Source organism: Plodia interpunctella, chromosome 9, assembly GCF_027563975.2.
Source record: "Plodia interpunctella isolate USDA-ARS_2022_Savannah chromosome 9, ilPloInte3.2, whole genome shotgun sequence".
Classification (NCBI taxonomy): domain Eukaryota; kingdom Metazoa; phylum Arthropoda; class Insecta; order Lepidoptera; family Pyralidae; genus Plodia; species Plodia interpunctella.
In genome coordinates, this window is record NC_071302.1 from 3,725,356 (window position 1) to 3,752,284 (window position 26,929).

Here is a 26,929-nt window from a genome sequence, read left to right on the forward strand (position 1 = left end):
CGGACAATTTAAAACACAATGTATTGTATACAGAAGAGCATATAACGCAGTATTTTTCTTTAAACTCATCTATAGCTAGCTGAATTTTAACTCAGCTAACACATTCCCAATCTCATGAATAAGACATACTAACTAAGGACTCTTCGAGCGAGAATTTTCTATTCTCCGAGCGGATATTTCTGTAGATAAGTGAATCAATTGATAGCCCTTCGGTTCTGAGAGGCCATATTGAATTTTTATTACTTTGTACTATTTTAAAACGTTGTAGTTACATACTTGAAGTCCGTAACTAGGAAATTTTAGCATAACTTTAATTTATGGAAGGATTATAAAAATCTTCAGTTGCATGGATTTATTGTGGTTTCTGCGTTTTTACATAAATAAAAGAGAGTAACCCTCTGACCCCGGACCAATGTTGAAAAAGCACATAAATATTTCTTAATAAATAAATGTCTATAATTTGAAGCTTAAAGAAATTCTGTAGGCTCTGAAGCATGTTATTATTTAATAGATGCCCTCGAAAACGGGACGTATCTTAAAATTCTATTAACATTTCAGTTACATTTGCGGCAGTAAACAGGACATGTAAATGTTTATAGCGAGCATCGCGCAATGGATAGCAATAAATGTTTTTAGAATCCCCGAATAAGCTACTTGGGAGCTGTTGTATTGTTTTATATAGCGTTAAGTGTGTTTTCGCCGTTTGGCTCAAAAACAGTACTTTTCAAATGTGCTTAAAACCATAAAACACTTCTATTAAAACTAAATTAATTAGAGAAAACATATCGATTAATAGAGTATTTGTGCATTATCTCAAGAGAACTGAACAGGGGTTTTCGTAATTTGCCCTTCAGTGTCATTTTCGTAGCTCAAGATGTTATGAAAAGAAGTAACAAACTTGAGTAGAAAAAATAATAACAAAGGAATGTAGGGAAACCTACGTCAATGTAACATCTGACTCAGGCAATGTGCGTCACAGACATATCTGACTCATGTAATTTTATGTATATAAGTTAACAAAATTAAAAATAAATTAATTCTTTTTATGCATCATTACTACGTCACCCAACACGCACACGTAACTAACCAAATAGTTACAGGAATATCACAGATTTTTTTTAATTTAGGCATATTATAATAACAACTATAAATTTAAACAATGTGAAATATCCAGAAATTGAAAGTGTATTTTCACCATTATATCTACTTTAATTTAATGTAATAATAACTTAACACAATAGAAGAACATCTGCTATTAAACATAGTTTGAAATTTTCAATAATTTAATGTATTCAATTTTTCCTAAACATTTGTGCTACTAGCATAAAACGCTGCGCTCGATTCAATCCTTGACATGCCGCGCTAGACGTAAAGGCTCTTAAATATGGTAATATAGTGTGGTGAGTGAATATGGAAAAGTAAAAAAAGGAAATTGAACGAGAATTGTGGTTGGAAATCAAAATGCAGATGTTCTAATGTACGGCGATATTGTAGGTACTTTACACAGGTAGCAAGTAACCTATTTTCACTGAATTACTAAAATTCTGAACTGATAAATAGAATATATTTTTTAATAGCTATAACATGTCTAATATTGTGTCAAATTAAGTTATAAGTAACAACATTTTTTTATCTCTTTGAATGAGGTTATAAATATTCAGTGACCTTTTTTCACCATATTTCAATAAAGCACTAATTTTCTTTTCTTAGGCCAGTGCAGCTGGCTGTCACGGTTTGTTATTTCTTTTACTTATTTGTGTAAAACCTTTTACTCAGTTCATCATAATAATAAAAGTTACACACATTTATTTTTATGACTGGAAATGATAACAATATACCCACATTAATGTAGGAAACGGTACGGGATATCTACATTACATAGCAGGAAGCGGGATTGGACAAGTTTGCGGGACGAGACACGCAGCGGGAAACAGGAAATTGAATTAAAGATGAGAAAAAATGCGAATTTGAATCACATATGTTTACCAGTCTTACAGAGTACGCGATAAAAAAATTACTGAGATTTTGCTATGAAATTCACGCTGGCGAAGCCGCGGGCAAAAGCTAGTATATAATATTTATGTATGATGCAGGTGAAATTGTATTATTTGAATGATATGATAGTTCAATATGCGACTGACCAAATTGTCATATGTTTATTTGTTTAAATAAACAAAAACTCAACAACAGTATAATAATATAATATCAATTGTGAAATCCTTCCTTTCCAATCATAACTCTGAAGCACTTGACAGAAACTTGACAGATTCGTCAACGAGAAATCTCATCTCGAGATGGGCCATCCAGTCCAGATCCTAAACCAATTATAGAAAAATTAATCTCTACAACATACAGGACGGCTACTATTTTTAAAACTCATTTTTATCTCGCTACTATATGATTTTCTCGACTTGATTTAATTCCTTTCAGCTTCTTACGCATTTTCCTGACATGTATGCTTGACAATAATTATTTGCAATAAAGGGTTTTTGTATTGTAGCCTAAAAATCAATGGTAGATAATAAAACGACAATGTAATAGATCATTTTGGTAAAGTAGATGTTTGGGGCGGGATTCGTTCTGGTGAGTAACGCCCAAACACTCGATTATAAAACACAGATAAACCCGGTAATTCGATAATGTTAATGTGTGTATTTATGGACATTTACTAAATAAATGTTAAAAAAAAATTACACCTAAATCGAATCATATTCCAGTGGTAAGGGCCTACCTATGTGTAGTTACAAACTATCTTTTGCTTGGTCGTCGTTTGTCTCTGTCTAGGCAACACTATTGTGACCATAAAACACGTTTTCCCCCGGATGAACAAAATCTACGGTATATCGGAATAAGGGGATTTATCCCCCTTGACATCCGCATTTGTCAATGAAATTTTGTAGACAACGTTCGTATTTTTCGAAAGAGAACTGTCAAGTTTATTTTCTTGATTTGATCCGTTTTAAACTTAGAAAAATTCTGATATAATTCTTTGTGTACCTATAATTACTCCACGTTATCCACTATTTCCTGGGGATCGAAAAGCACTTGTCATTCCCCTGGGGATCCAGAAATTTTGATTTATTTCAGTATGGAAATAAATTTATTTACGTATTCACATAGAGAGAAAATTGTAGGATAGCGCAAAAAGTGCTATGCTTATGGGCAGAAAAAGGCTGATATAAATAAATGTTTTTCGTGGTCATTATTTTGAGTATGATGTGCGCAACAATGGTTATTACTAAAGAACATTAAGTATTATCCATATATATTCTAGTTACACCAATAGAGTTTACATCAATTTCCTTGTAAATAGATTTAGTTTATCCAAGTAATCGCATTCATCACGCGATGCGACCAACGAAGATGTCGAGAGAAATCGCGTGGAACAAATATTTGGGACACAGGGGAGTAAAGCGAAAATGTATGGTTGGTTATAGACCCAAATATTCTTTACAAATCCATTTAAATTTCAAGACAATTTACAATATGTAATTTCAGTAATATCAAATGAATGTCTCCAGTTTTGTTTAGTTTCTAACGTGACATCTATAGATTATAAGTTCAGTGTGTACGAGCAAAGTACATTATCAATAGCAGCGAATGACCCAAATGTATTACTTGCTGACAGCGCGGCAATCAACCTCGCTCACTTGTACATAGTTTAACATTTTAGTACCAATAAAGAAGCCGTACAGTTTACATTGATTATCATTTCTATCTCCACGGTACTCATCCCTATCGTACCGAGCAGTAAGTGTGTGATCCTGGATCATACACAGTGGACGATTTTATAGACAATTTTGCCGCTGCGGGCAAACTATAGACTATGTAGTCTCGTGTACTGTTTGTTGCTGGGTTTCGCTCATTCTTTTGCGGGAAGGAATAACAAAAATCGAAAGCTACAAATAATCATACTTGAGACTTTTAAAAGGATACTTTTTAAAGGATTATTTTTGTTAAAATTCATACCAATTCTAAAACATTTTAAAATAATATTGTGCCCATAAATCTTTGTGGGACATAGTTTCTGTAATGCATGTTTAACCCTGCCACCGCATACTTCACACGAGACGCGATGGACGTCGACACTCGGGACTAATCGACCGGCACAAATATACGAGGAACGGGATTCGGGATAACGTTCTCAAACGTATGGTTGAGGTTAATATATAATGCACTTATTAATTTGTTTTTCTGTAATATACCTATGTTCGGGGATGACCTCCCGGAAGGAATATGGACTAGCCGCCTTTTATTGTACTTCTCTTACAATGTACCTATCTATATGTATTAACATACTTTGTTGATTATGGCAAATAAAGGACTATTTATTATTATTATTACCGGCGACCGCGATTATTATTATGTCGACCTCGGTGGCGCAAAGGTAAGGTTCCTCGGTAAGGTTCTTGCCACTGAATCGAGAGGTCCCGGGTTCGATCCCCGGACGGGTCATGATGGAAAATGATCTTTTTCTGATTGTCCCAGGTCTTGGATGTTTATCTATATACGTATTTGTTATAAAATATAGTATCGTTAAGTTAGTATCCCATAACAAAAGTCTCGAATTTACTTTGGGGCTAGCTCAATCTGTGTGATTTGTCCTAATATATTTATTTATTTATTTATTTATTATTATGTAGTGTTCTTTTTTAAAAGTGTAAACTTCTGTTAAAAAAAATTAAAATGTTAAACTCGCGTCAGGACACGTGATCTGATCGAAACTTCGTAAGACGTCAAAAATGCACAATGTTAATATTCCTCACATCTTCCTCTTCTTAATCTTTCACTTCTGCAGGCAGTCCAGGAGTGCAACCCGTTTTTTTAATTTCTATAGCCTCTAAATTATTCAGTGACCGCTAATTACTAATGACTACCCAAGTTCCTTTTCCTATATATGTAAATGGAACAATAAATCAAAGATCTTTTTGAAGCTATCTTCATTCCACAAATATACCATCAAGGTGCGAGAATGATATGCTAAACACAATGACGAGGCTGCGCATTAAAAAATCTCATTACAATCTTTGAAGATACGATGAGAAACCTTTGGGATTTTCTGCAAAAAAACATTCCCGTACAATTCGTTCTTGGATCGCGTAAAAACTAACGCTTTCTTTTCCCCGTCGACAGTGAGCGATGATTGATGGGTTAAGGACAACCCAGCATGTTTTTGCAAAATCCCGAACTAATATCATTGGGCAGGGATCTTGACAACGTTATTATAATGCCATATTCGCGTAATCGGAATAAAATGTGTTTCTTACAATGACCAGGATGATTTCTTTTTGTGAGATTAATTTTCTCCATATATACTAAGTTTGTATCTAATCCGATATGAAGATTTTATAATCATTCTAATAAATGAAAGAATTCAAAATGCGACATTATGTAATATTTATTGCTAGAAAATAAAGATTAGAAAATTTTGGCAAACATTTAAGATTTTAAATAATTCGATTGTAATAATGACCATCTTTCTCTTGTAAAGACATCGATACTTACCTAAAAATTTTAAAATGTAATATTCCAAAATTTTTTCATTTATTTTTGCTTTTTTTTATGTAAAATCACTTGCATATCTATACACCATTAAACGGCACCGGTGTTGCCAACATTGGGCGATAAAACTTGATATATGTAAGTTGGTACCGAAAGAAAAATATCAACGGAAATGTTACGAATATAAATAAATTTTATGGCGTTAAAATTGTATAATTTATTTTAAGTTAATATATGTATATGTAAAATTAATACTTTCGACCTAAAATTTAGTTTTTTAGTTATAGTAATATTCATTCGCTTTATTTTACAATTAAGATCATTTATTTTTCCTGGTTTAATTATTTTTTTGTAAAGCCATAATACTATATGTTTAAATATAAAATAACTTTTTTATTTAACTTCATTTTAACTACCTAATGCTCTAAGAGCCATGCCCCATTGCATCGTTGCATTCCGTCGTTCGTCACGTTGATGGACAACGCAGAAATTGTATGGAGATTTGACATACGCTCATTAAAAGGTAGGTATAGAAAACAACAGAGGACAACGGAGCTACATCGTGCTGCGTCGTCGCAATGAAGCGCAACGTAGCAATGCAATGCATGGCTCTAACTAAAGTATAGGGGATTTGGCCAAAAGCGGATTTTCGCCTTCAAAATAGGGATTTCCAAATAGGAAAACAAAGTCTAGGGCATTACTCGCTGAGGCCGGTCAGTTTTAAATGGAAATTCCAAAGACATTTTCTGAAAAGCAAAACATATAGTATAGTAGGTGCAAACAAGGACAAAAGTGTGTGAAAGCTTTTTACAAATTCTAGATAAGAGCCTGGTGACGAGCATTTAATCTTAGAGCTAGGTTTTATAGAGGATTGTGGACCTACAGTTTATTCTAACTGAAAAAATCATAACTTGAGCAATTGATGGCTCATTTTCTGTAAGAAATCAATGGTTCTTATTGATGATTGCCACATTGGTACTGAAAAGTTTTATAAGAAATACAATTTACAAATATCGTTTCAAATTCTGAATATAAACTTATAGCTAAAATCTTAATTACTAAACCTATAAGATTTATATTTACTTAACTTTGCTAATTTATCAATACACAATAGTTCCAATTAAAGAAGGCTAAATTAGAGAAATAAAAACATTTCATTTGATCAATGAAATTAATCTTAAACTTAAATTCAGTTAAACAGACGTTGTAATTCGAACTTCCAAATTCGAACAGATAATCCGTTTGAAAATCTTTTCTATTTTCAAAATATGTACAAAAATAAATAAAATAACATTCTAAATTTAAGATAAATAAATGCTAAAGCAAAAATAGGCAATACATTTTGTTTTGATAATATCTCTTGCCTTGTAGCTCCAGAGTGGCAATTCGGAAAATAGCTGTGGCTTTCCCCGAATGTCGCTACTTGCAAGCAGCTCGTATCGCAAATTATATTGCCAATTTCTTGCCTCCGTTTCCTCTAGACACATTTTGTTTAGTTAAAAAAACTTTCTGCTTTTATGGTGTGGTAAATAATTGCGACAAAATGTTTGCTAAACTAAAGCCTTCATCACCACAAGTCATAATAATGTACCTAACTGAAAAAAATATTTATTGCTGCAAACATGACAAAAATCAGATGTTAATAATATTAAAGTCTTGTATGACAATATTGATTGCGTGTGTTCATATACTATTTCCTCATATTGTTATACAAAACAATATTTCGGGTTCATATTTGGTAAAATTTATGTTATGCATTCTAATAAGCATGTAGCTCTTGTCATCATAACAGTCTTCAAAAGCTGCTGTTATCAAATAATGAGCAAATATTTAAAGTCTTATTTACACCAACTCATATATTGTATATGTTATAGAATATATCGTTGTACTTGCATCCCATAACACAAGTTTTGAACTTACTTTGGAGCTAACTCAATCTGTGTGATTTGTCCGTAAATATACATATATTATTAATCGAGCGAATACTTCCATTCCATCTCCACTCTGGCAACCTAACCAATATCAGACCATAGCCTAGCCAGCCACCATTAGACAGACAGCCAGTATAGATATAAAAATGAGCACTCATTCGCTTAGTGTAAATCAACCTTAATAAAAATACAATTCGAAAGTGATATCAAACCCGCAAACAACTCCAGAAACAGTAAAACAAATAACAGTTAAACAAGGGCACACATGTGCCTGTCGGGAAAGTTCTAGAACAACGTCAAATTAACCCGATAGGTGGTCAAACAGCGCGGTCAGTTCAGCTTAATTAGAAAACAACACGTGACCGTAAAACAACTGAAAGTCGCTCGTACAAAGCAACATTGCCTTTTCGCTGTTGTACAGTCAACAAAAAAATGTTGAGAGATGGTTTGGGCATATTGAGGGAATGGACAAAAATATACTAACTTGTTGGTACAGTCAACAAAAAACATGTTGAGAGATTGGCTGGGCGAAAAAGATACTATTTTAAGACTATATTGGAGTCTCAAGTGATTCAATAGATTATTTAAAAATTTGCTGCATATATTGTCTATGAATCGTATATATAAATATATGATGTATGTAAAATGTTTATTTTACTAACGTAACCTTACCTACGTACCGGTGCGCGGTGCAAATGCGCCGATCAAACAATATTGTACTTATATCTATTGTGCGCGATGGACGGGTTAAAGAATCACATAAAACTTTAAAATATTTTGGAGCTATGATACTGTAATAATATTGAAGTAATAGTACAACTGTTTTACGATATTTGAAACCTGGTTAACAGTATTAAAGACTTATGAAATATGTTTAATATCTAATACTCTAAGTACATTATGTCCCAAAAATTTGGTCGTCCAGCGTTTACGACGCAGCCTTACCACGGTAATAACATAAAGTCTGAGCAATAAAGATGTTAGTACAAATCATTATTCTTTATGAGAAAAATTCGTAGAAGTTTCCAGATGTTATTATCTGGTTAATGGCTATTTTTACCTGAGATTTGAGCTCTCTGGTGGTAAATTTAGCTCTCCTTATATCGTAAAATGTACTTATTCTATAGAAATATGTCCAGTAGATGCTACGAGAATGAAATTGTTAAACTTGCAATCTTTTCTCTTCCATAAGACATGGATTGAGATCAAATCGAAAATTACCATTTTAGACTTCTGCATAGAGGAATCTGGGCATCGACATCGGCTAAGGAAGAAACCGGTATAACAAAATCTCTTTTCTAAATAGACGTACAGTACGGTACGGTAACAAATAAAACACAAAAACTAAATTGAAATCCCCATTAGCTGCAATAGGTTAGTCTCAACTATTGGCAAAGACAAAATATGTATATAAAAATATATATTTATAAGTATACGCTTATAATTAATGTCATTTATACTCTCTTATCGTAAAGGAAAACGTAATATAGGTAATAAATAGGTTGAGATAATTGCGTTATTATTTACCCGAGCTGGTATATTTTGACGTGTCTATACGTTTATTCCCCACTCGGAATATATTTCAGGAATTCTTATACCAACATCATATGGTATGGTTGTGTAGTATAGATAAATTGTATGGCTAATAGTAGTTAGTTAGATAAATTGCTATATAATTTATCTTTATATAAATATAGATAAATTACAATATATTTATATTATTATAAAATATCCATAAATTATTACCTATCCGTAACCGTATTCAGTAAGAACTGGTGTAGTTTTCCGAGCTATTATATGAAATTTAAATTACACGTAAAATCTAGTAGTTATTTGTTTATTACTATTTAGGAAGACTTACAGCTAAGTAACAAAATGAGCAATTAAGTACAAGGCAGACTCGCCCATTAAGTGTTCGCGAGCATTAATATTAGAGATACATATATTATACTAGCTGCGCTCCCGTGGGAAGTTCGTGATAAAAAGTACCCTAAGTATTATTCCAATGTACCAAATTTCATAACAATCGGTCCAGTAGATTTTGCATGAAAGAGTAACAAACATACATACATACATACATACATACCTACATCCTCACAAATTACGAAATATTAGGAACCCAAAAATAATAATAAGATTGTAAGTCATTCAAGCGGTGGTGGTGTAATGGTTAAGACCGAAAGGTTTCAGGTTCATATCCTACTCGTGCCATATGAATTTGTATACGAATCTGTCTCGTATATAGTAGTTTTTATAGACGTGCTTCCGGTGAAGGAAAACATCATGAGTAAACCTGCACTCTGTTGGACAGTTTAGTTCACTAATGTGTATGAGACTACCTGTCACTGGATAGCGGTAGGTAGTCGTAAGCGGTATGTAGTCCTAAAAGTCATGTCAGATGCCTTTAGGCGACTTGAATAAAATCTGACATACGAGTTAGTAATAAAACACTCGATATGATGATTGTAAATCATGCAACATAACCAAAAACAGCACAGAACATGTTTTCATTTCAGTTTCCCACTGAACTAATGACACATAAATTTGAAACTCATTCTAAACTACGAACGTTATAGTTGTAACAATTTAATACTCGCAATATATCGAAAATGGTATTCGAACATTGCGCTAAATGTAAGTTCATGGAGTAGACATGTGCACTTGAACTTTAAAAACAACTTTTTCGATATCTAACGTTTTTCATTGACTAGTAAAATTTGAAGCAAAGTTTTTCCGTGCCGAACGTAGTCATTTCTAATATTATAAACCAAAGTGTATTCGTTTGGTTAGCCTTATTTCACGTCAAAACGGAGCATTGTATTCAGGAGATTTTTAATGTAGTGGTTTAGAAGCTGGAGAGTGTGACATAGGGTAGCTTTTCCGCGGGAAAAGCCACAAGCAACTACTACTTACTTTTGGCGAAATAAGATTAACAATTATTCTAACGTTGTCTGTTCCATACATGATAAAATCATTGATACGGCATTTTGGTGTTTATATTTAATGTGTATAATTTATCATCACCTTAATGTCCGTAAGCAAGACGTAAGGCGTCAATTAAATTAATTTATCTAATATGACTAATGGTCCTATAATATTTCATACGTACGTAGAATAAGACATATTATGTTTTAAAGGATCTACATTCACATCTTTACATATTATACAACGAACTCCTCTGCCGCGTCTGTCTATGTGTTCGCGTTAATCGCAAAAACTACAGCACGGATTTTCAAGCGGTTTATTAATTGTTAGTGTGAACTCCTATAGAATGTTAGTTTTATGAACTAAGCCGAGACGGGAAATCATTTAAAGTAAAATAACATTTATCAGTTAATAAATACTTGAGGTGCTTTTTAAATAGATTTAAATTTAAGCTTTTATATTGATTTGGAATTTTGTTGTGAATTTTCGGTGCCATATATACTATGCTATTACCAAGTAAAACAGTTTTTGATGGGTGCATGCATAATCGATAGATATCTCGATGATTCCTCAATACAACATAAAGCGTGAAGTATGTAAATGAACAAACAAAGACACACAAACAGAAACAAAATTACTTTCGCATTTATTTTAGTTAAATATTGTATACTATGTAGAACATACATGTATTGTATCGTGTTTTAGTCAATAATTAACATCATCAATAGTGTTTTTGTCAATAATTTTTATATAATAACCATCAAATTTGACGTTGATTTTAACCGGCGCGCCGCTGACGTTTAGACATAATGGCGTATTTTGCGTTTTTTTGCGCAGAGTAAATATAACGACAACGTTGATTGGTGCAACCCACTAAGATTTCATTTACTTGGCGAGTGTAATAATTAAAAATTACAACGTCAAAGTTGACTGGTGCAACTCATCATTAGTAGTGAAGTTTCTGTTCTCGAAATATAAAAGTAGGTACCTAATGAAGATTCTTAACTTTTGCTTCCTTTTGAAAATATTCATTAGTTAGAGACAAACACTCCTTGATAAGAAGAAGGAATAAAGGAGGACAATGAGAGAATGAATGATAGTTGTTTTCAAACTGTCAAAAATAGTAGGTATTCTATCTTTTCGCCCGTGCCCTAACATATACACGGGATGAGCTATCAATGAGGGCGAAATATAAAATTGTTGCTGAGCTTCAAAGAAGGAGAATGGAATGAGCTCCTGATGTCGCGTTCTCAATAAATCATCTATAAGTTGGGTTAATTATGTTGCACAATTAACTTTGACTAGTCATATCAGCTCTCGCATGTCCAACAAAACTGAAAAAGGTGCAAGTCTTTATTACTCACTGCATACTAGTAGACAGTTTAGCTCACTAGTGTGTAGGTATGTGACTAATTGTTAGTAGTTGTCTGTGGGTGTTGCTGGCAACACAAAGCAATTTTTAATGGTTTCAAAATCAAAATCAAATCATTTATTCAGAAATTAGTCCTTCACAGGCACTTTTTCACGTCATATTCTAAATTAAATAATGTTTACCAAAGCTACAAACTACTAGCATTTCGGAACGACCACTGCTGAGAAGAAATGCTGAAAGAAACTCATTCAAACAGTGTTGGTCCCTATTATGCTAGAAGGGCTTACCATTTTTTAAATATAAATTTATGTATAATTTTTTATCAGTATTATAACTATATAAGTACATGGTCAAGGTATACTGAAACATATTATGATTGTGATCAAGTGCTGATGAAAGGAATATATATATATAATTAACCAAACAAAAAAAAACATTCATAAAAGAGTTCACGTTCACGAGTTGACGCGTGAGTCAGCCACCACAATAGAGGGAACCTACCGACCCGATCCACGACGCCGCCACCGGTTTGATCATTTGAGTGTGCATGACATACTCGATCTCCATAATCTAACATAATAGATACCTATGTTACTTTTAGTTTTATGAAGTTGTCACTCTTAACTTCGGTGCGATACTAAGATTGTCGTGTGTATTCCAAAATTAGAAAAATGCATTATTATTCGAATCGTCCTATTTTATTAAACAATACACGTCAACTCTGTAGGTAGTCGCATGTCAGATGCCTAAGGCGTGTTTAATAAAATTTGACACCAGTGTTAGAAATGACACACTATAAAAAAAACAATGTCATTTCTAAGTTAAGTAAATAATTATTTTGAATTTGTTCCAGCTGCATCCACGGTGACTATCTGAAGGTGTACTCGGAAGGTTTCCACGGGCCTGGTCCCCCCGGCGTCAACGAGTACTCCGCCTGGTCCAGGGTCCTCTGCGGCAGTCGAGCTGACACGCCACCAGCTTTGTACTCTCACGGGCCGCTGATGGTGCTGGAACTACACACGGGAACGAAGATATCCAATGCGACGGGTTTCGTCGGGAACTATAGGTTTATTGATCGAAGTAAGTAATCTTGCGCCATTGTAACGCTACGACAACCACACTACAATTTAAAATACATAGCCTTAAAACATTATTCTCGACCCATCTAATAACGTGACCGTATCTGCGAAGTTATAAGTACTTTCAATTATAATGGGCGTGATTTAATAAAAATATTTAACTCTCATTTGTATAATATAATCAGCTGTATTTATGTAAACCATACATAAACCATACGCTATAGCATGCTATACCATACGTCCCGTATTACAACGCAATATTTATTGAACTTGCAGCAAAAGATCTGCTAACTCGAAGCATATGTATAACAATAAATAATAAATATCCATGCTTGTTAGATAATATATAGCGCAATATTGAATATACCCTTTCTAATACGTGTTGTGTGAAAGATTTAACTACCAGACATAACTTTTCTCTCAAGGAAACTTCGAGACAGACGGCGTGCAAGTCCCTGAGACGTGGTGCGACTATGTTTTCAACTCTCAACCGACTAGACCCTCGTTCGGTCGACTGTATAGCCCTCGCTACCCCTCCAGCTACCCCAGCAATATCAGATGCACGTACCACTTTAACGCAAGGTGAGATATTTCTGTCTCCCTTAGTCACGGGAAAGTAGGCGGATAGAGTTGTCATTGAAGCATTCAGTATTACGTGAGACGTATTATTTAATTTATCCATACTATTATTTATAAAGAGAAAAGTGTATTTAATTTGTAACAAGTAAACTTAAAAATTACTGAACTGGTTTTGATTTTGATGTATGACTCGGAAGAATAGATCATCAGGAAGTGACCTACCTTTTATTTACCGCAGTCGAAGTCACGGGCGAAGCCATAGTTTAACATAAAGAATATTAATTTAGTATTATGGGTAGATTAAAATCCCATATTTATTGTTAATACGTCAAACCGGACCAAATGGAAAGAATGGAGGGAGGCCTTTGCCCAGCAGTATAACCCAGCCATTTTTCATTCAACCATCCGGTCTATCCAAAGTAACCTTAAAAATGTCTAAATAAAATTGCAATTATGAATGACACATCAAACAAAACACGCTGAAATTGTAAATTTGCTTTAATAAAACGTTGCTTAAATCAATAAAATTATCACATTTCAGACAAAATGAGCGAATAAAATTAGTATTTGAAGAGTCGTTCCTGCAGAAAGGAGATGAAAGGTATGCGTCGAGTTTTGTGTAATTGGCACTGACTTTATATGCGTGATTAATCTTTCTCTTTCATTTTTCTACATATTTACGAATTAAATATTAAAATATTCAAAAAAATATCTCCGTTAAATTTTTTATAGCGTGCCATACCATAGGCGTGCTTATTATGTTTTCCAAATTTAGATGTATATACGTTTAATTACTTAAGAGCGACTGTCTGTATATAGGTAATTTTTTACAACATGATAAGTACGTACGTATGTTATTGATTATAAATATAGATTCCAGTTACTTCTCTAACTTTTGAAGTATATACTAGAATCCGCTTTCGTAATTACATAGCAGCCTTTTCTATATTGCACATATATTACAGCCTAGATTTAGAACAGTCTCTATATTATAAATGACTACTAATTATTTTAAATTATGTAAATAAATTAAATTAATATTTTCTAGCTGTCTAAACAGAGCTGATATAATCAAGGTGTTTGATGGTCGACTGCAAACGTCACCTGTGCTTGCGATGCTGTGTAATGAAGTCATAGGTATGATATTTTATCCAATGCGCTCTGGTTTTCATATATCAAAACTGTCAGTGTTAAGGGTTATGTTTATTTAAAGTCTCTCTTAGACTAAAAATACATTTTAGATTTTTCACCGTGTTCGAAGAGAGACAAATATAACAAGTACGAAATAAAATGGTTCACTTCATTAATTCAAACTAATATAAAAGTACAAACTGTTAAATGAGCAGAAAATGTACATGTCGCACATATTATCTCAACTTGATAAAATTATATAATATTATTGAATCATCGAGTGTGTTATTGCTAACACTGGTGTCAAATTTTATTCAATACACGACTACTTACCGCCATCTAGTGGCAGGTAGTCGCATACACACCAGGGAACTACACTGTCAACCAGTGTGCAGGTTTCCTCACGATTATTTCTTTTACCGGAAGCAAGTGGTGGTCTATGAAAACTACTATATAAGAGTCAGATTGGTATACAAACTCATATGGCACGAGTAGTATACGAACCTAAGACCTTTCGATCCACACGCGGGCGTCTTAACAATTACACCACACCACCGCTTCACATTAATTATTGAATTTAATAATAAATGTGTTATAAGTAGATAGAACCGAGGTCTCTTTCGATTCTAATGTTATTGATTTTTCAGGCTATGAAATTTTATCAACTGGATCGGAGTTACTAGTCCAGTTCACGTCTAATTCCAACACGCCAGGACAGGGCTTCAAAGCGAGCTACCAGTTTCAAATGAGCGACAATTCTAGCGCAGGTTAAGTAAGCAGTATTAACTGTACTATACCGCTAAAAGCGAGGGGATCAACGATCAATTGTAACAAAAAATATTTTGGCATGCCTACGTATACTGACGCAAATCTATTTAAAAGACAGCCTAGTTTTTGAAAGAAAGAAAGAAAAATAGTTTATTTGGTACACAATGACAATTAAAACTAAGTTGACAATACAATCCGGACACAACACTACAATTTTGTCCATTTTTGTTAGCAGTCAGTTTAGATATTAGTGGGTCCTGGTCTCGAACGCCCTTTGGTTGTGGAAACAACCGGAAAAAGCTCAAATGAGAGAGGTAGTTGGGTTTTACCCGGGCACAACCTGGGTATGGAATTTTTTGACCGCGATAAACGCTTACGATAAACGCCTATGGGTATAGGCAAAAACAGTACTATAAATTTGTTTACACCTTTGGTGAACAGTATACCAATTCAATTTCAGATCTATCCCAATAATTATGATGTACTATTATTAAGTACTCGTTCGAGCATTGCTATCGAGAAATGAAAATATAATTGTCGATTGCAAAACATTTTCCCGAAAAACAAGTTAATAAAACGTAAAAACCTGTAATACATTTACGAGCTTGTCAATTCAATTGTTAATATTTAAATTTATATCCCTGATTTTAACATGCGAACATTATATAACGATTATAAAGCTCATATTTGTGTAGTTTTTCTTATTGAGCGTTTAGATGTTTTATTTTGTAGTCGATAAAAATTACTAAAACAAGGCACATGATCATATTGCCTATCTAATCTAGAGAGCCACGTCAATTAGTGGTTATGACCCTCAGCCATGATAGTACCAATGGAATGATGGCAAATTACTGGCATCTCATTGTTTTTCTCAGACGTTTATATATTGGCCTAACGCAACTTCGTAATCCTATCTAATCGCATTCTCCACACTGTCAAACTCAGGCACATGCCGACGCGAATGCGTGAACGTTGCGTAGTTAGTATGAGAGCTTTTATTTACCGCATTGAAAAACCAGCAATATGTATACCGAATCCGCAATAAGTAACCGAAAAGTTTTGCGACAGTCTGTCTGTCGTGATCTCTAAATAAGGCTAATGGCAGCTCCACCATTAGCTTTATTTAGAGATCACGCCACGAAAAAAATCTCACAGACGGCGCTACAGTCACTGACAACTGCAACGTGGCTCATCTACTAATAACAGTTCTGAATATTGTTGTGGGATTTATTTCGTGGCGCGGACTACTTGTGTTGACACAAGACAAGGCTCGTCAACGTATACAAGGTGGCTTTTAAACACAAGCCAAATTTTCACGGCAGGTTTAGATTACTAATAAAAATAAATCTATAGCAAAAAATATATTTGCTATCCTAATAAAAAAATGATGTGATCGATTGCTGATTTTAACTAGCCTGTCAGTTAAATTTATTTATATTTTTCCATATATATTTTTTTAATTCTTGTATTTCATGTATTAAGCATATAACTGGCATTTAAAGAGTCAACCTGTATGTAACGGAATGGCACATGAGTGACCAACTTGTATGTGTCTCAACAGGGACTATAAATGTACTGAAATGTTATTCAGAGCTGTTCGTGTAACTCTATCAATCTATTCTCCTCAATTGGCAAGAAACGTGGGCCATCAACTGGGGATAATCAATAACACCCTAATTAGTTAAGTCGACTGTGGACTGTGGGGGTTGATGATGTTATCCCAATTCCTGATTGGGCAAATCATTGTTTGGGGTATTTATTATTTAAGTACTTTTGGATTTTCTTTATTGATTGTATATTACTTACGTTCATTAAATTCGCTGAGTTCTCATGACATGATATGTAGACAGAAAAAAAGAAAAACAATTGCATTCCATTTTTAAAACATACTTTAAAAATTCGAAAATTTACAGTTAAAATTATTTTTTAACGCAACTAGATCTCCACTTCCTTCTTGAAAGCGACTGTAAACTAAAAGTATTTATTGGTGTCAATGATCTTTCGAACATAGTCTTATATTAATTCAGATTCCCTTTACAGATTTCCTTTGGGGTCTGACCAGTAGGCATACATTCTAATACGCCCTGAAAAAGGACATGCTCAAAATGGTTTTTATCAAAAAAACTCCCTGTTTTGTTCGATGTAAGAGCAACTTGGACGAGGGCGTAATAGAATGAGGGCTTAATGGCCGGGCCCTCTGTAACGGCCTTCACCTGACGCAGCTAAGCTCTAAAAACATCATTTGATATTTAAATTGATCTTTCCACAGACTCAGATATTAAAAAATCAAGCGCCACGGAACCAATATCCGGATTAGGGCCGGCGGTCAGTGCTACGAGTAAGTATTTCATTTATAACATCGTGTACAGAGTACAGCTTTGTTTCCATCAAAATATAAGTATTTATTTTTGAATACAAAATACCATTAGAATTGTAATAGAAATTTAGTTTTCATTGGCCAGTATTTATCTCTAAAATGAGTGCTGGGCATTTTGTTCAGCGTAACAAAAGCCTTAACCTATTGCAACCACTTTTTTATGTTAGTTTGTAATGTATTTCGTGTGTGTGTACGCAATAAAGCTTATTTTATTCTACCTCGTAATTATATGGAAAATATGTTTTTCCCTTGTTACGTAGACCAATTAGTGATAAAACGCGAAAGACCCAGTCTTAGAGACATGCCTCATTGCTCAGTCGTGCTCTGTTGCGGCGACAACGCAGCACGTTCCAGTAGTTCCTTTATTTGCTTTTGACAATGGCGTGCGTTGACGTAAGTCGACTTCATACAATTTCTGCTTTGTCTGGCGATGGACGTCAAAATGCCGGAACGCGACTGAGTAAGGGCGTTTGTCCACCGCCGCCGTCACTGGACCGTCACCGAGAACGAGATTATATATTAACGGGCCGAGTTTAATATGATGTAACGGCGATCGTTTGTCCACCGCGACCGATTATAATAATAACTGAGCTCGTGTACTGTGCAACGGCGACGGCAGTGTGTGGACAAGTTCATATGTGTTTGGTATTGGCGGCACATCGGCCCGTCAAAATCTCGGGCCACGTTCTAGCGGTCACGCCGATCTACTCTCAATTTCGGCGGCCGGGATGACGGTGCTCGGGTGACGGATGTGCGGTGGACACGCGGCTAAGTAAATACCGCTACTTCGGCGCCGTCGTCATCTCGTTCTCGGTGACGTGACGGTGACGGCGGCGGTGGACAAACGCACTAATGGTGCATGGCTCTTATACTTATACTTAACGAAGGGTAATAATAGCCATTTAATATTTTAATATTACCTACGCTACCTGTAAGTAAAATATTCCCTTATGCGTTTTCTTGACGAAAAACAAATATTTACACTGTTTTTTTCTCCAAGATTAACCAAGTAAACGGCAATTAAGATTAGTGGATATTTTATTATGCAGTTCGTTCTCTGAACTCTAAATCTGCTGTGCATTTAAAATACAGAATGCACTCCGTTCAGAATTTAGTTTAGGAGCAATAAGCATGAAATTTATTATCAGAGGAGTTGGCACGCGCACTAGATTCCGAAAATTTTTACTCAGCGTTCTGTTGAGGAATGTCTATTTACTATTTGAAATTCAAAAATTATTCCTTTTAAACTATTTTAGTCGATATCAAACAATAAGTAGGTAAGCTAACTTGGCTAGGCTTGATATCGAAAAACCACTTAGTTGGTTAGTAGGCTAACTTAATTATTATATTTTTTTAATACACGTTTTTAGAAAGAGTTTTTAAATTACGCTTTTTAGAACATTTTAGATCATCGAAGACATAAAAATTAACTTTTTTATTTTATATTGAAAAGAGTGAAGTTAAAAAAATATTTCAATTCTTGATACTAAAGAATCTCATTATTAACCGACTTCAAAAAAAAAAAGCTAAAGGTTCTCAAGTCGCGATATTTTATTTATGATATTAATAAGCTTATATATGAATATAAGCTTATTAATCTCACGTGTAACGTGCAGTCTTTTTTACATTTCCCCACTTTGTTTTAGCGTCTTCATGTCATCAAATGTTCAGGAGTGACAAAAGCAAGAGCGGGAAGCTAACCTCGCCGCAGTATCCAGCTCCGTATCCTCAGAAAACTCAGTGTGACTACGACTTCTTGGCGCGGGGCAGGGAGCGGGTCAGACTAGTGTTTGAAGACTTCAGCCTTCAGAGGATGACTGAGAATATCATTGAGTAAGTGAATATCGGCTAACATCACTACAATCATAAATAATGGAGTCACTGGGTTGAGTATCGTAACTGAGAAGTAAAAAAGACAAGACAAGTTATAGTTAAATAATGAATGACGACTTGCAGAGAACGCTTTAAGCATTAGGTTTATTTGTTCAAACTTAATTTACCAATATGGTACAAATTATTTTTAGATATAGTGTGAATAAATAAATAAATAAAATACGATATCGCCTTAAGAAGTGATCATAATGAGTTTAAATGGATTCCGGGGGCTCGATTCTCACGCAATCTAATTTCAAACCAACGCTTTTCTCCAATGTTTAAAAAAGGTTTAACACAGTTTCCGCATTTACAGAAAATCACAATAGATAATATTCAATGAAACACATTTATCGATTGAACTTTTTCGATCGTCAATTTTTGCAACAAAGAGAACAGTTCTCTACAAGGGAAAATAGTGAAAGAAACGATTGCTTAAAAATCGGGCCCCAAAACCTGTAATATTAAATAGGAGACCCTGAATGACATTTATTTGACGAATAAACGAAAAAGTTGAATACAAAAATGTATACGAGACTGTGTAGAGATGACGTCACATTTCTTTCAGTTAAAAACGTATACTCGAACGAGAAATTGTACAATAAATTCAATAAAACATATGTAATGACATTTAATTTTCATTGCATATATGACACTTTATTTTTTACCCAAGAAACAGCCAACGGCTATTATTTGCACGTATGCGAATGACGGTTTTTTCGCAGTTGCTTTAGTAAAAAATCCGCAATACATTGAACTTTGCTAAAATAATACAATGATAATAATTGTTTTTGATAATAAATGTTCATTCAATCAAAATTTCATCCAGTAAAAAATTGTTTCAGTTGTGACAGCATGGACTTGCTCGACGTATTTTTGTATGTAGACGGTAGACAAGAAAAGATGGCCTCCTTTTGTGGGACAGATGTACCGAAGCCAATAATGTCGAATGGACCAAAACTGTCTATTAGGTTCCGTGGGATATTCTCGTCGAGAAATAGCCGGGGGTTTAAGATAGCTTACTCCTTTGATGAAGGTATGATTTTGATATTTTCTTTTAAAGATTATTATTATTTTCCAGCTCTGGCAACTGGCAACGTTAACCTCAAAATTATAAAAAACAAACTCGATGAATCTCAATTCTGTGACTTAAATATAATCTATCGAAACTATTAATGTATTATGATTTATTGTATTGTAAGTTTGATTGCAAATATATTAACCGAAATATCTTAATTAAAATAAAAAATATCTAGTTTAAAGCGAAAAGTATTTATTTTAACCCGTATTTAGCCAGTATTCGTACATGAACTTCTAGGAAGAGATTAAACAAACTATATCAAAATATTGTCCCAAACAATAAAGCTGAACGTAATGAAATAGCGTAAAAATAATGCGCACATCTGTGGTCTGCGCTTGTCTCCCGGGCACTGTATTTTAAACAAACCACACCACCGCATCACATTTTCCTGCCAGTATTTTATTTTATCTTCAATTTGAAATTATGAAATTTTAAAAATGGAACAATTTTTTTGAAAACGACTTTCTGCACGTAATTGGTGAGCGTCTAGATGGAGGGGCCAACTCATGGTTGCTATTTGCTACCTTTAAAAATTTAAGGACCTCATAATTAGGCATAAATATTTGAAAAAACGATGGCCCTTACATTCTGACATCTACTATTTGCTATCTTTTGTAATTTTTTAAGTCATACGATACGCCTAAACAGTCAATTTAACACTAATGAAAATACTAATTGATTTGTTTACACGTATCAATTAACCTGAAAATTTCGTACAATATTTGCTGTAAACAACTTAATGTTAACACCAGCCATTTGTACGAATAGGTCGTATTATAATTTCAAAAAACACTTGGCTGGTGTAAATTTTCTTATGAGATTTGAAAATTGAAATTTTCTAACGTCTCGTCTCGAATAAATCAAAAATAGCATCGCTTTTCAATAAAAAATCCCCTTCTTTCGATTCATAGATCAATCTTTCCGTTCAATTTACTTAAGCGGAAATGTAAATACGATTTATTGGTCCTACCTGCTTTATTAAGGCATACCTTTACGAAGAACTTTCGTACATTCCGAATTTTGTCTTGTCTTCTCATATAAAGTTGAATGTCAGAATAAATTGCGATCGACCTTCGAACTAGATTGTATTAAAATAAATAGGATGAAACATATAAATGATCTCTTTCTTGCACCATACATAGAAGAAACATACATATAACAAGACTCATTCTTTAAATTCGGAGCAACATGCAAAAAAGTTAAAGTACTACTGTCAGTAGAACTAGAGGGAACAAACCTCATTTTCAAGTACAACCAAGACCATATCTATTCGGAGCTCGCATCAACCTTACCATTTTAACCTTTCAGATTTCGGGATGCGGAGTGGGAGTCAACTGTTAGAATTTCCATGTGCCTTTGTATTTAATAGCAGCGAGAGGGGGAGGGGGGTTGTGACGTCACCGAATTACCCAGGGACCTATCCGAGGGACACAGAATGCAACTACTTCTTTTATGGGAGCGAAAATGAAAGAGTTCACCTGAATTTCAATTATTTTGATGTGGAAGGTGTTCTACCGTAAGCATACTTATTCTGTGTTTTCAATAATATTTTCTCCGAAAATGTATCACTTGAAATTTTATAAATCACGATAAAAGTTTCTAGATATTGTATTTAATTTAAAAAAAAAAAAATTAAATACAATATCTATCATTGTCATTGCTTCTGATCATTGTCAGGCGTTGTCTTAAATGTGTCGTTTAAATTCCCAGTAGTTCCACTGGTTCTTACCAGTGGAACTACTAGTTAGTTGGATAGTTGAAGAACTAATGTAATATGTAGTTAGGTTTCAAATCAAACAAAAAACCTCTTCGCATCTAATATTTTTTATTGGGCGACATATTTCGCGGCCCGCACATTTGTCACTGTCAATGCCGCCATTTTCTTGTCGTTATGTTATTTACATGTTAACTTGCGGTAATGTTCGCCGAGGACATGCAACTTGTATGAATAATTTCGCAGATTTATCTTTTATAAAATCAGTAAGTACTTTATTGTGTCTGTCTGTAATAGTTATCTTAATGAAACTTTTCAGCAAAACCTATCCAAACATACTTGTATCTAATATTATACTTAAAAGTATTCAATTTTTTTGTATAATATTCATTCCTCAGTCGTGCCGGATTTTCATGAATTTTGATACATGGACACGGGTAGAAAATAACTTGGAATACCACAAAGAGTTTACACACACTTTTTATTCTGAAAATCCTACGGGAGCGATGCCCCGGGGCGCAGATAGTAATCATAACATATTTATATCTATATAAACCATGATTTCATATGGTGTCTATTAATCTACCACACTATGACGACTTTAGAGGGAAGTTGTCAAAATATACAAAGAAAAATGTTTACTTCGAATTAATTATTATGCGACCAGATTTAGAATGTTTGTTGCATTTAATTTAAAACCATAATACTTAAATCTCTATTATATTTAGTCACAAGTCATAACTTCGACTATTTAAATATCAGTAGCATTTCTCCACGTATCAATCTGTTGTCCAAAATAAAAACTTTGATTTAGGTGAGTCTTTCTAGCTATTACTAGCACAAACATATCCAGAATTCCCAATTTAATGTCCCGGGGATCAGAGATGTCCGGACGTATCTATCCCGAACGTACATGATAAGCCATCGGGCCCTAGGGATGACTATGAATGTGGCTGTCAAATTCTCCACTTGGTAGGATAACGCAGGAAAACATCCTTCCATTTGTATGATGTTTCTTTGTTTGATCAGAGCAATGTAAAAAAAAGTTCTACTATTTCACATGATTTGAATTTATTAACGTATTTATTAATAATGTCCTAAGTATTTACTAATAATGTCCTAAGTACTCAACGATATTTTATTATATACTAGCTTTTGCCGTAGCTTCGTCCGCGTGAATTTCTCGCAAAAGCGAAACACATAACACACAAAATAACCCCCGTTATAATCATTTGAAGGTTGATTTTTGAACAAAAAAGGAGCCTATGTTTGATGGGGGCTTCAACTATATGTATACGAAATTTGATCAAAATCGGTCTAGCGGTTTAGCCGACGTGGAGTAGAGATTAGAATGGATTATTTAATTAACAAAACACAAAGTATTAATCTAAGTTAAATCCCTAACATACGTACTTTATTGTAGGTATCTAAGTGTTATTCAAACTGTTTTAAGTAAAAAGTGCAGAGGCAAAAATGAGCTACCAAATAAAATGAAGGCCAAATAATAATGACTATATATTCTGCGTCAATTTATGAAGTTTTCAACAAGCATCTCTATTTCAGATGTGAAGCGGTGTCCGCGAGCGACTACGTACAATTTTCCAGTCAAATGATAGAATCCCAGAGTCACAGGTATTCTTCTGTATATTAGAAAAATTTAAGGTCAAAGTTTACCGATGCAACCTAATCTAAGTATTGTTAGTTGGTTACGGCCAACTTACTTCAATTCTTAGGTAATTATTGGATACAACTGATGTGATATTTGCCTGTCAGATTCAGATTGTTATGTGCGGGTAAGAGAATAAAATCAGTATTGGTCTAGCATGCATAGCAGCTTTTATTCACAACAACAACAATCAACTTTGACGTTAACGTTAACTTTAACCTGCGCACCGTCGTAGTTTAGATAAAATGGCGTACTTTGCGTTTTTTAGCACAGGTTAATGTTAACGTCAAAGTTAAACGCAACTCAAACTCATTTACGTGCATCTTTTACATGTCTAATAAACGAAACAGTCGGCCACAAACTTTTATGGCGATGTTTACTAAATAATTATTAGTGTATTTTTTTCACGTTTTTTGACATTACAGTGACAGTAATCGATCAATATTGCGGTGTGTTATGTGACTACGTGGGGACTATTTCGCAGATACTGCGGCCAGATGAAAGAGCTTCAAGTGACCTCTGAGAAGAACTTCCTCAGGGTAACCTTCAAGTCTAACGACCGCCTCGACGGCACCGGCTTCAAGGCTGACTATCTATTCCTGAGGGACTCTGAAATGCATAGCATTGTCATGCCAGATGTTGATTCCAGTAAGTACCTATTCTATATATGAAAAAAAGTATCAACTGCCAGTATTATCAATTTCTACAAAATATGGCAACCAAAAATATTTTAAAAGTCATTTTGTGATATATGTTGTTATTTGTATATTTTGTGTCATATTTGTTCAACAGCAGAGCCTGGTTCCTATCAACTCATTCTATTATCTATGACATTAAAGTCTAAAAGAATAATAAAACACATCTATATTTTTTTTATTTACATTATATAATTTTACGACTTATAGCCATATTATAAGTATCGTAATGAATATTTTGTTGATTATTTTACATCCCATTGAAAATTGAATTAAAACTTTCAGTTCACTTTCATTTCAGCTATAAGTACCAAAATAATATAAAGTGTATTACAAATTGTAAACTATGGAAAACTAAACTTGTCAATGCATTCCAATGCGTCTTAAATGAAAAAGACAATTGTAACCATTTATAACGAACGAAAACGTTGTGAAACAAGTCATTTCCTCTGCCAGTCCACCGCTCAGTTCACGAAATAAAACACGCCTACAATTAAATTAGGCTTTTATTCTAATGAGTCAAATTTAACTTTTCTAATCCAATTTTCAAAAGTTTGCAATAAAATATACTTAATTTTAAATTTTGTATTATTTTTCCTCGTAGTGACTAAAAACAAAAGACATCTGACTTAGCTTAACGACTATCTAAGTACGCTTAGTACAAAGTTTTGGGATACCACCTAAAGCCACATAAAGGCATTTGTCTTTGCCTAACGACATATATCTAAAGATATTAGTAATGCATGCATATATATAACATTTTGTCACTGGTTAGCGCAAGTTGAATACATAAATGAAAGTTTACAGAAATGCTTCGTCAAAAAGTTTATATATGAATTTTAAGATTTACGAGATGAACGAAGTTTTAAGATTTACGAGAGTTTATATATTAATTACTATTTTACACAAATCATTTTAATTAGATTTATACGGTTTATACTGTATATTCTGAAATAGCTAGGGTAAAAATACATTAATTTACATTTTAATTTAAAAATAATAATTTAACATGATGGATGAAATAAAAGCTTAATCAGTTTTGTAACGTATATGCAATTTTGTGCCTCAAATTTATTATAATATCAACGTTATCTGTATTAACTGACTCAGTTGCTATTATTTTTCTCTTATTGAAATCGATATTAATTAACAGAAATTCACCCACAACATTTTCGAAAATCTTTACCTTCGAAATAGTCACCACTAACTATAATGTAATATTAGCGGCCCGTCCTGGCTTCGCTCGGGTAAAAACATAATAAATTATACACCTAAACCTACCTCAGGGATCACACTGTTTATTGGTGAATACCGCATGAATATTCGCGTAGTACTTTTTGAGTTTATTGCGAACCGACAGACAGACAGAGATGCGGCAGAGGTCTTTGACATATAATGTAATGATTTCAGATTTCTCCATAATTTCTTGATAACCAGAGATTTTCTCAGAAACTAGGAAAATACTGGGAATAAACTATGTCCTTACCAGTCCTAACCAACGAAATTTACAAGAAACTCGAAAATGATCTAACATTTTCGGAAATTATCGAGAAATCACTTCCAAAAATCTAGACATTTCCGATAAGTTCTTCCGATAAATTGTTCAACAATCTCCGAAAGTTTTGGAACAAATTTAAGAGAAGACTAAATTTCACTATTCCCAACCACTCTCTTACTTTTTCAAATATTAATCCCTTATTCTCCTTGTCCAATATCGATAGAACCTCGTTACGGAATATTTCATACTATTTTAAGGCTGAGACACGCTCTAGAATAAGATGGATAGCAAGAAACTAAACAAATAATTTTCTAGCCTTCCATTCATCAATTTGTAATAAGTAAGCGACTGTCTCATTAGTAAAACATTTCTGTTACAGGTACAGACATATCTGCGACATGGATTACGCTATGTCTATGTAATATCGCGTCGTTGACGATCAGCTAATCCCAGATGTTGATTAACTAAGATTTATTGACTAAATAAATTATCACTGTTGGTATAGTGCGCTGTTTTATTCAATTCCATCAGTAGTAATGGATTCTACATTAGTCTAATGGAATCTTCTGAGGAGATTGATAGATTTACATAGGTAATACACGTTAAGCGCCCCTAGGTGTGATTGTCACCATTATTGTCTTGCATTCGAAGTCCCCTTTCACCTCTTTTACTTCTCCCACTCTCGTGACGTGTTCCCAGTTCTATACTCGGCTGTGAGAATAAACATTTACTCTTTAAA

General features: G+C 33.8%; 1 protein-coding gene across 1 annotated transcript in view; it reads left to right on the forward strand.

The window, feature by feature from the left end:
• Window positions 1-26,687, forward strand: part of LOC128672507 (suppressor of lurcher protein 1-like) — a 67,226-nt gene extending 40,539 nt beyond the window's left edge. Inside the window, exons 5-16 of the mRNA XM_053749708.1 lie at window positions 12,584-12,810; window positions 13,235-13,391; window positions 13,930-13,989; window positions 14,437-14,525; window positions 15,167-15,286; window positions 17,557-17,625; window positions 19,311-19,497; window positions 20,382-20,572; window positions 21,926-22,133; window positions 23,895-23,963; window positions 24,482-24,645; window positions 26,570-26,687. Coding sequence (XP_053605683.1) covers window positions 12,584-12,810; window positions 13,235-13,391; window positions 13,930-13,989; window positions 14,437-14,525; window positions 15,167-15,286; window positions 17,557-17,625; window positions 19,311-19,497; window positions 20,382-20,572; window positions 21,926-22,133; window positions 23,895-23,963; window positions 24,482-24,645; window positions 26,570-26,637 — 1,609 coding nt within the window. The 3' untranslated portion in view covers window positions 26,638-26,687. The remainder of the gene's footprint in view (window positions 1-12,583; window positions 12,811-13,234; window positions 13,392-13,929; window positions 13,990-14,436; window positions 14,526-15,166; window positions 15,287-17,556; window positions 17,626-19,310; window positions 19,498-20,381; window positions 20,573-21,925; window positions 22,134-23,894; window positions 23,964-24,481; window positions 24,646-26,569) is intronic.
• The last annotated feature ends 242 nt before the right edge of the window (window positions 26,688-26,929 follow it).